This window comes from Punica granatum, unplaced genomic scaffold (genome assembly GCF_007655135.1).
Source record: "Punica granatum isolate Tunisia-2019 unplaced genomic scaffold, ASM765513v2 Contig00433, whole genome shotgun sequence".
Taxonomy (NCBI): domain Eukaryota; kingdom Viridiplantae; phylum Streptophyta; class Magnoliopsida; order Myrtales; family Lythraceae; genus Punica; species Punica granatum.
Genome location: NW_022204345.1, coordinates 68,688 through 79,061, shown reverse-complemented (window position 1 = coordinate 79,061; position 10,374 = coordinate 68,688). Strand labels below are relative to the sequence as shown.

Here is a 10,374-nt window from a genome sequence, read left to right as displayed (position 1 = left end):
CCCTTGGATTGTTAACTTGTCCTTGTTGATATGGTTTCCAAGTAGACAAGGACTCTGGCTGCAATTTTGATGCATCTTTTGTCCAAATAGCACAGCAGAATGTTCTGCCCCAAAGTATCTAAGGAACCGCCAGGTGGCCTTTTATATATATACTATTAATGTGAATGTGAATAGGTAAACATGCCAATCATTTATCAAAGAGATTGCAGTGCGATACCGCACGTTCTCGCTTGATAACGAAGAGATTTGAGATTCGATATTCATGGTGAAACTAATTATGTCTTTTTATGTTATTGAATATTTCATTTTGTTGTAATAGACATATGAACTTTCATTTACTACGGAAATAATATCCATGATTTGATTGAAAAAAATATTCAACTATTAGCTGTGTTACGGAGCAAATAGTTCGTTGGACGAGTCGTATGGCACGACATGTATGTTAATAAGGCATGCAACGACAATCTACTTATAAAACTTTTTTTTGCCGTCTTTTTAAAATTCTTTTGAAGATTGTATAACGTAATTAAATTACAGATAATCAACCATTGCTATAATCATTCAGAACTACCTAAGTATAAGTTGGAGCTTCACGACATTACTGGTTATATTAATAGTAATAATTTGACAAGCCCTGGCGCCATCCTGATGACCACATCCGCACATACATCTTTCTTAGAATGTATTTTGGTATACACTGAGCTGGATACATATATTCATGCCTTGTGTTGGCAATGAACAGAAGTGTGCCAAGAGCTTATTTTCGTATTTTAAGAAGAATGCATAATATAACTAGAGAATTTGTCCTCTAAACTCGAAGACTCCGACAACGTCATAGACGGCGTGGATGTTACGGTATGTCGATTGTTTCAGCTATTCTTAGTAAATGACGCCTCTAATTTGGTCTTTTGGTTTGTACTCGTTAATCCACTTGACTGCAACCCTGTTGGACACATGGTTATATTGGATAAATACATTAAAATCCGAATTTTGGGGACGACCTTGCCCAGCCCAAACTACCAAGTCTCAGTATTATGAGAGAGAATCTCATGATCATAACTTCCTTCGAAGATCAAATTAGCGGGTTATCTCAAATTCCTCAAACCAATATCTTATCTAAATTTTAAATTTCGGATTTATAATATATTGTAAAGTACGCACTTAATAAGTTTTTTTCATCCTATACCACCAAGTCTGGTCAACCAATTTTGGACAGGAGATTAACGGTGCATTTGGATTTAGAGTTAAAATAACTTTGATTTTGATTGTGGAAAAGGACAAATGAGTTGGGATTATAAATTTGATTTGGGAAATGTGTGTTTTTATTGTATAGTGTGTTGAGTTAAAGTTAAAGTTAAAATTTTTGACTTGAGAAATGTGTATTTTTGTTGTGTAGTGTGTTGAGTTAAAGTTAAAGTTAAAATCGAAGTGATTTTAATTCTTAATCCAAACAAACCCTAAATGTTCAGTCTCATATCCATTTCATGACCATCTCGACACTTAATTCACCAGAACAAAGTAACCAAAAAAAAAATGTGGTTCTTATACGATTTCTTTAGATCTTATTATTCAATGTTTTCTTTCAGGCATGCACTACCTGATGATATCTAGAAATTCAATGAGTTCAGACTGATCGATGATCGAGCTGATGAGCCTATTAAGGAGTAAAGATTCAATAATAAACTGCAGGGTAAAAATAAAATAAAAAATATAATATCCTTTCATCTATTGATCGATAAAAATGGATAATCTCTTCCGAAGGGCATAACAAACTGGTCCACCGAGAAAATACCGGTAATCTCGTTGCGAAAACCCGGCAAACAGATTACAGAGCTGATCCTGCGCTTCAACTAACTCTCTCTCTCTCTCTCTTCTCGTTCCTCATCCTAATCGACCAGCTTGACATCGTCCTACGTGGGACTTTCTTATTTAAGAACAAACATCCCCTCCCTCTCTCTCTCCAATGTCACGAGGAGTGGATCATGGCCAAACTTGCTCCTCCGCGGCTTTAACGGCCACCGACTCTTTGCTTTCTCTCGTCATCCTCCATTTTCTTTAATTTGTTTTCCAAGTCAACTTCTCCCTTTTCGAAATTTCATTCCTTTATTTTTGGGGTTAATAATATGTTCCGAATATCCTTTTAGCAGGAGTCAGACATCCATCCTCTTGCACAGAGGGGCAGTCTTGTTGATTTGCCTCGCCATTATTGAAATATTCTTATAGGGTCATTGGCCTCAGTCGCTTCAGGGGTCGTTTTCTGAGATTTGCACTTCCATATTGCAATCCTTCTGACCATTTTCTTGATATCGTTGCTGTATCAAGAGGTCCTTTTCTTAGCGGTCCTGGCGCTGCTGAAGGCCAAAACCGGGCCAATTTGCGGGGAGTCAAAGATCGGTATTAGGAACGTGGATTGTCTTGGCAGAATATGAGTTCCTATATTATTTGTATTATGGGAAGATTAATAATTTGATCGAACTTTTGTCGGGTTTGCCTCAAAATTTGATCTTTCTATCTGGGTGTCGTTAATTCTTGATCCTTAGGGCTTCTTGGTTGCCTGAATATGGATGTTGAGAAAGCTGAGTATGTCGGGGGCGTGGAGACGCCTGAGAAACTGGGGAAGGAGGAGGAGACGGGAGGTTTGAACTCGAAAGTGAAGGAGGGTGTTGGAAATAAGAGTAGCAAAGATATGTATGTCAGGGCTGATAAGTTTGACATAAAGAGCTTGGACATACAGCTTGAGAAGCACTTGAGTCGGGTTTGGTCGAGGAACATCGAGAAGCAAAGGCCCAAGGAAGAGTGGGAGATTGATTTGTCGAAGCTGGAGATCGCCAGTGTCTTAGCTCACGGAACCTATGGAATTGTTTACAAGGGCACTTATGATAACCAAGCTGTTGCAGGTAGCAATCAAACATCTGCTCTGTTTTCCTCTGCGGCTGTCTGTTTTTTCTGTATTTCATTTCTTTGTTGCTACAAAGTGCTATAGTGATGAGCTGAGACGATCTATTTCATAATCTATTGACTTTTGGCATTGTTTTTTTCTGTGTTACATTTCTTTGTTGCTACAAAGTGCTATAGTGATGAGCTGAGACGATTTATTTCATAATCTATTGACTTTTGGCATTGTTTTTTTCTGTGTTACATTTCTTTGTTGCTACAAAGTGCTATAGTGATGAGCTGAGACGATTTATTTCATAATCTATTGACTTTTGGTCTCGTAATTCCTCTCCGGTTCATGGAATTACAACAAGCTCGGTGAATCAGTTGTTATCTGAGACACTTTGCATCGAAAGAAATGTTCCAGATCCAACGGCAATTTGTGCCTACAATTTAAATAATTTTTTTCTTCCTTTCTTCTCATGAACTTTAGATTTCTTAATGCTATACCATTTTGCATTTATTATAGTGAAGTTGTTGGACTGGGGTGAGGATGGAATTGCCACATCAGCTGAAACCGCTGCCCTGCGGGCATCATTTCGGCAAGAGGTTGCTGTTTGGCACAAGCTCGACCATCCTAACGTCACAAAAGTAATGAGACCTCTTTGTAGCCTTTTACTGGTTTAATGTTAGTGATGAAAACTCTCCTACTAAAGAACATGGCATTGAGTTCCTGATAATAAAACCTCTTCGTTATTTGGCCCTTCTAATGCATTAACTTATGTTTGTTGCAGTTTATCGGAGCTTCAATGGGAACTTCAAGCCTCAAAATTCCATCGAAAAACTCTACAAGCGATGCTAACCATTCTGTCCCATCTACAGCATGTTGCGTGGTCGTCGAGTATCTTCCTGGTGGGTCACTGAAAAATTTCCTCATAAGGAATAGGCGAAAGAAGCTCTCGTACAAGACGGTTATCGAGCTTGCACTTGATCTCTCTAGAGGGTAGATGGAATCATTTTCATCTTTCTTTCATTTTCTGATAAAAAAGTCTACGATAAGTTTTATCCTGGAAAAAAGTTGCATGCGTAATTGTTTTCTACGTGCAGTTTGAGCTACCTTCATTCCAAGAAGATTGTGCATCGTGACGTTAAAACAGAGAACATGCTGTTAGACTCTCAGAGAAGAATGAAAATTGCTGATTTTGGAGTTGCACGTGTCGAAGCTCAAAATCCGAGGGACATGACTGGGGAGACGGGGACGCTGGGTTACATGGCTCCAGAGGTAACCCTCTGGATTCTCGTGCTACATACGGTGGAAGTTGGTCTTTCCAGTCCAGTGTGTCTAAGATGGCGTTTTTTTGTAGGTTCTTGTTGGAAAGCCTTACAGCAGAAGCTGTGATGTCTATAGCTTCGGTATTTGCTTGTGGGAAATCTACTGCTGTGACATGCCTTATCCCGATCTGAGTTTTGCAGATGTGTCATCAGCGGTTGTCCGTCAGGTTGTATCTAAACTCTCAAGTATCAATTTTTAGATGAACATTTTGGCAGTTCTGAGCTGGAAAAGTTGCCCCGTGGAAGGACAAGTTATGCGATCGTTGGATTGGATTCTGCTTCTACTTCAGAATGGCTCGGACGTTTTGTTCATTGCGACTGTTTTGACACTTGATTTTGGTTCTTATTGACAGAATCTTCGACCTGAGATTCCTCGATGTTGCCCCAGTTCCCTGGCAAATGTCATGAGGAAATGCTGGGATGGGAACCCTGAGAAGCGCCCAGAAATGGAAGAGGTAGTTCGGATGCTGCAGGCGATTGATATCAGCAAGGGCAGAGGAATGACCCCCGATGATGAGGCTCCTCCAGGATGCTTCTGCTTTGCTCCTACCCGTGGTTCATGAAACCACCCGCCATTAGCCAGTGACCAATCTTAGTCTGTTGATTGTCGTCAGTTTATATTTCATGTTTTACTGGTGGAGGAAGGGAGATGAGCAATTTGGTGATTCGGGTTGGATGTTATTCCGGTAATAATTTTTTTTTTGGGTAATAATTCATGGTTCATGTAATTCGATTCAGGTCGACAAAGTCTGCAACACGATTTCTTGAATCGTGCTACTCAAATTCACTCTCCAGCTGCTTGCATATGATCTTTTCCTTTCTTCTTTTTAATTTGAAGATGTTAAAGTTCAATGATGGTTATTTGTAAGCAACATTTGACATATTGGAAAAAGAGTTGGTTATTCACGATGAAATCATGAGATATTCAGTCGATATATAATAATTCTCACTCGGGTATCGGCTTATCCAGATTAAGAAAGGAATTGTTTTTTAGTGCGAGCAAATGCTGTGGGGGATGAAATGCTGAAAACGCACCGGTTTTTACAGTTAGAACATGTTACTGATAAATTTTTGTGGGAAGATCAACCGTTGTTGGCGTCAACCTTATTCGCATCAAATGAGCATTTTCAAAGTCGAATCGAACACTATAAAAGGAAGACAAGCTAGTTTAGGAATCCTTGGTGCTGGAAAAGCCTGAGGGAGCAACGACGATGACGATAACCACTCTACCCTCCACTCTTCCGTCGCCTCCGCCGGTCTCGGCAGTCCCTGAGCCTCACGCTCGCCCCCGCCAAAATGAACAATCACTCGCCACAGAACACTCGACTCCTGTAATCGGGTCGCTGAAGAGCTGCAAGAGCCTGAATGAAATCTCACAGTTACACTGCCACATGACAAAGAAGGGCCTTTCGTGCAGCTCCTCGGCTGTCAGTAACCTCGTCTCCGCATGCACTGAGTTGGCCACTCCCGAGAGCTTGGCCTATGCTCAGAAGGTGTTCGAACAGTACGCTGAAAGCCAGGGTGTTGATGATGGGTCGTTGTTTACGTATAACTCGTTGATTAGAGGGTATTCTCTGTTGGATCTGGGTCAAAATGCGATCTTGGTGTATGTTCAGATGGCGGTGAAGGGTGTAGTGCCTGATAAGTACACCTTTCCGTTCGTGTTGAGTGCTTGCACGAAGATTAATGGGTTTGCGGAAGGGTTGCAGGTCCATGGAGCTGCAATTAAGACGGGTTGGGACGGGGATGTTTATGTGCAGAACTCTCTCATACATTTCTACTTCGAGTGCGGGGACATGGATGATGGGCAGAAGGTGTTCGACGGAATGGGTGAGCGAAATGTCGTGTCCTGGACTAGTTTGATTTGTGGTTATGCTAGAGGGGAAAATCCGAGGGAAGCTGTTTCACTGTTCTTTGATATGGTGGATTCGGGTATTAGGCCGAATTCTATTACTATGGTGTGCGTGATTTCTGCATGCTCGAAGTTGCAGGATCTCTCACTGGGGAAGAGGATATGTGCTTATATTGATGATCTGGGTGTGAAGCTTCACACTCACATGGCGAATGCTGTTGTTGATATGTACATGAAATGTGGAGCTTTTGGTAATGCAAAGCAGATTTTCGATGAATGTGAAGATAGAAACTTGGTTCTGTATAACACTGTCATGTCAAATTATGTCCGTGAAGGGATGGCAAGAGAAGCAATTAATATACTGAATGAGATGCTATTACGGGAGGGGCTGCGACCTGATAGGGTTACGTTGTTATCTGTAGTCTCAGCTTGTGCACATTTGGATGAGCTTGCTCTAGGTAGATCCTGCCATGCTTATGCTTTGAGGAATGGACTAGAAAGGTGGGAAAATATTTCAAATGCGATGATCGACATGTACATGAAGTGTGGAGAAACAGAACTAGCTTGTAGAGTTTTTGATTGGATGCCAAACAGAACGACAGTCTCGTGGAACTCATTAATAGCAGGTTACATCAAGAATGGTGATCTGGAGTCAGCACGGAAAATTTTCTTAGAGATGCCAGAGAGAGACCTCGTCAGTTTGAATACTATAATTGGTGCCTTAGTACAAGAAAGTTCATTCGAGGAAGCGATAGAACTGTTCCGAACAATGCAGAGGGAGGGAGTTAAACCTGATAGGGTGACTTTAGTAAGTGTTGCATCTGCTTGCGGGTATTTAGGAGCCCTTGGTCTGGCAAAGTGGTTGTACCGATACATAAGGGAGAACGATATCCACTGTGATATGCGACTTTCTACAGCCCTAGTCGATATGTTCGGTAGGTGTGGGGACCCGCAGAGTGCAATGCTCGTGTTTGACAAGATGAAGGAAAGGGATGTCTCTGCATGGACTGCAGCAATCGGTGCTATGGCAATGGAAGGAAATGGCCAGAGGGCAATGGAACTTTCAATGAAATAATAAGGGAAGGATTGAAGCCCGATGAAGTGCTATTCGTTGGGCTCCTCACAGCTTTAAGCCATGCCGGAATGGTGGAAGAAGGATGGAGTGTCTTCAAATCTATGGAGGAAATCTACGGAATCTCTCCGCTGATTGTTCACTACGGGTGCATGGTCGATTTGCTGGGTCGAGCTGGGCTGCTCGAACAAGCACTAGATTTCATCAAAGGCATGCCGTCTGAGCCCAATGACGTGATTTGGGCTTCTCTTCTAGCGGCATGTCGGAAACACAAGAACCTTGAGATGGCAGCATATGCTACTGAGAGGATAAACGAACTGAATCCCAATAAGACTGGGATCCCTGTTCTTCTCTCGAATGTATACGCATCAGAAGGAAAATGGTCAGATGTTGCCAAGGTGAGGCTTCGGATGAAGGAGAAGGGGATCCAGAAGGTGCCTGGGTCAAGCTCGGTAGAGATCAGTGGTATGATTCACGAGTTTACTTCAGGAGACGAATTTCATCCGGAAATGAGACATATTACGAGGATGCTTGATGAGATAAACTGCAGGCTCAGGGACACCGGTCATGTCCCTGATCTAAGCACTGTTCTGCTCGATGTCGATGAGCAAGAGAAAGGGTTCCTCCTCAGTCGACACAGTGAGAAACTCGCCATTGCTTATGGACTTATAAGTACAGGCCAGAAGATGCCAGTTCGTGTCGTGAAAAATCTTCGAATATGCTCTGATTGTCATGCATTTGCTAAGTTGGTCTCAGTAGTATATGATCGGGAAATTGTTGTAAGAGATAATAATAGGTTTCATTTTTTCAGACAGGGGCTGTGTTCTTGCGGGGAATATTGGTGAATGAAATTGCATTTCTTGATTTTCGCAATCGGATAAGCTACATGATTGTAGTAGATTCATTAAACTGCGCTAAAAATTATCAAAGAGCCAAGCAGCACAGATCTCAGTTATTACATTAAACAGGTTCAACTGCACCAGATTCAACGCTTTTTAGAGTAAACTTCTGGTACAATAGAATCGACATAAGCCTGGTACAGTGGATTGAGGAGCCAGAGTTGGGCAAGATGATGATGAGATGAGGTGAGCCGGTGGACTTCTTCGACGAGCCAAATGGTGGCTTCGGCTTTGGCTGGGTGAATTATCGCATCCAATGGCTGGTCTTCATCCTTGGTCCCAATCCTCTCCTGGTCCCACTTCTTGAGGAGGATGTTGGTGAGGTAATGAAGAGGCTGTCGGTATAGTACCTTCAGTGATCTTCCGAGCTCGGTCCATGAGGAACAAGGAACCAAAGAACCACGTTCAGTGGGTATTGGGATCTGCTTCATGTAAAGCTGATATATCTCTGCCCTTTGGAGAAGTCTTTCTGCATCTCAGCATTTTGAAAAGATCACTATTTTAGAGTTCGCTCAGAGAGAGCATCTAATGAGATGATGAGACCTCCGGGGTTACCTCTTGTCATGAAATCTAACAGTTGACTGAATTATGCATACTCAATAGCTTTTTTGTTCCTCATCTAAGATTTTGCTTTTACGGCAACCAGTACAAGCAAACAAAATTTCTTATATAATGGATTCCTTCGAATTTCCTGAGGCGAGAAAACGCAATTTCCAGACTATTGCCCTTGATTAGAGTGGATAATGGTTATGATTCCAATTAAATGTAAAGAGACAAGACAAGATTTCATTCACCATGATAGATAGCGCCGAGTATTCTAGGTTCACCTATTGAAGCACAGTGACAATTAACACTTGATGGGAATCAATTTTCGAGAAGACATTGGTACAGTCTGCAAGAAAATACTAATTTCAACTCAAGAGTGCTCTTAGTACCTTCCGATGATAATTGCCTGGTCGGGATCTCGATGGTGCTCTTAATGGATGAAGGCTTGCTGATGGGACAGGGACTTTCCATCTCGACATCAGAAGAGGAGGATTCCTCCGACTGCACGAAATCCACTGGGTCATCCCATGGCCTTGCCCTCTTCATGGTTCCGAAACTACCAAACACGAACGAGTTGAATTAGTAAATTACCATAAGTGCCCCTCCGCTTCATTTCACTAGACGTTGACAACCGGCACTCTGCCACAAAACACACCGGAAAGGATCAAACAAACACCTATGGATGAATTGTGAAGTGGCTTCTGAATCTAAACCCAGTGCACCAAGGAGGCTACTAGGCCAAAGAACATACAAAATCGAACTTTATTTACCGGAATGTCAGATCAGGTTGATAAATGACAACTCTGTTGATTGATCAACAGGGAAGACAATATTAGGTAAATTCACAATACTGCTTGATGCCTCGAACATCGAAAGTGAAAGACTTTAATGACAACAACATCACAAATTTCTACTCCGACCTTGAAGCATATACTTTTTAGATCAAATTGTCCATTTTGTTTTGTTAAATGCTTCTTTTTTGCCCAAAGAACTGGTGAAACCTAACTCCGACCTTGAAGCATATACTTAGTCCCAAGGCCCCTGCATGCCATCAAGAAAAAAAATCCCCAAGAAGCAGATTGACCAGAGAACCCCGAATCAGAGCAGATAGTGACACTCCAAACTGCGACATCATCAAGCACTAAACTTCTCAACTACCCACAAAAATTTAAACTCACTGTGAGCATGAAACCCATCGGCGACAAACACAGACGTCGGTGAATTCAAGATTAGTTTGACCCAGAACAAGAATCAGAGCTCAACCAAACGAAGTGGGCGTGTCCAATGAGGAAATGGGTTATCGGGGAGAGGGAGAAGGACCGCCATACATACCTCGGATACTACAAATGAAGGAGCGGAGAATGTGTCTGTCTGTCTTCTCTTCTTCTCCCTTTGCCTGAAAATGGCGGATTGAATCCGCACCAGCGTAATCTGCATTTACGTTCTCCCTTCCAATTGAGGTGTTGTCGTTGCTAGTCTCACCTGCTAGTTGATTTAGTTAAAATAACCCGCACATACTGAGCTTAGATGGGTTGGGCCCGGGCTCAGCCCATTTTCACAGCGCCTGGTGCCTCCGGCCCAAGCCGTTCATACGGTGGAAGTTGGAGTCGGCCGCCATTTCTGCTGATCTTGAGTCTCTCTCCGCTCGCGGTTGATCAGTTGCTTCTCCCGCCGGAGTTCCGCCGGAAATGGTGCCGAAGACCCGACTTGAGCTCTCGAAGCTCCTTCAGCTTTCGGGAATCCTAAGAAGTTCCACTCCTTGTCCTCTGCGCTGCATCTCGCGGCGCCCTCTCTGTTCC

At 42.5% G+C, this 10,374-nt stretch overlaps 3 protein-coding genes across 4 annotated transcripts; 2 read left to right on the top strand and 1 right to left on the bottom strand.

Moving 5' to 3' along the window:
• Positions 1-2,379: 2,379 nt before the first annotated feature.
• LOC116190411 (serine/threonine-protein kinase STY13-like) lies at positions 2,380-5,115 on the top strand. Its single transcript, XM_031520095.1, has 6 exons — positions 2,380-2,897; positions 3,404-3,525; positions 3,669-3,877; positions 3,982-4,156; positions 4,239-4,373; positions 4,560-5,115. Exons 1-6 carry the CDS (start codon positions 2,561-2,563, stop codon positions 4,767-4,769), a joined length of 1,188 nt encoding a protein of 395 aa, XP_031375955.1. The 5' UTR covers positions 2,380-2,560; the 3' UTR covers positions 4,770-5,115.
• Positions 5,116-5,206: 91 nt separating this feature from the next.
• LOC116190409 (pentatricopeptide repeat-containing protein At3g22690-like) lies at positions 5,207-8,003 on the top strand. The gene is given in 2 exon segments (XM_031520092.1): positions 5,207-7,116; positions 7,119-8,003. Coding segments are annotated over 2 exon segments (2,556 nt in total). The 5' UTR covers positions 5,207-5,417; the 3' UTR covers positions 7,976-8,003.
• LOC116190414 (protein RDM1-like) lies at positions 7,995-10,062 on the bottom strand. Of its 2 annotated transcripts, none has more exons than XM_031520097.1 (3): positions 9,908-10,062; positions 8,965-9,131; positions 7,995-8,498 (listed from the first exon to the last, which is right to left on the bottom strand). In XM_031520097.1, exons 2-3 carry the CDS (start codon positions 9,119-9,121, stop codon positions 8,116-8,118), a joined length of 540 nt encoding a protein of 179 aa, XP_031375957.1. In that variant the 5' UTR covers positions 9,122-9,131; positions 9,908-10,062; the 3' UTR covers positions 7,995-8,115. The 2 variants fall into 2 exon arrangements, with proteins under 2 accessions (XP_031375957.1, XP_031375958.1); XM_031520098.1 differs by having other exon boundaries at positions 8,965-9,214; positions 9,908-10,041.
• Between the last annotated feature and the right edge of the window lie 312 nt (positions 10,063-10,374).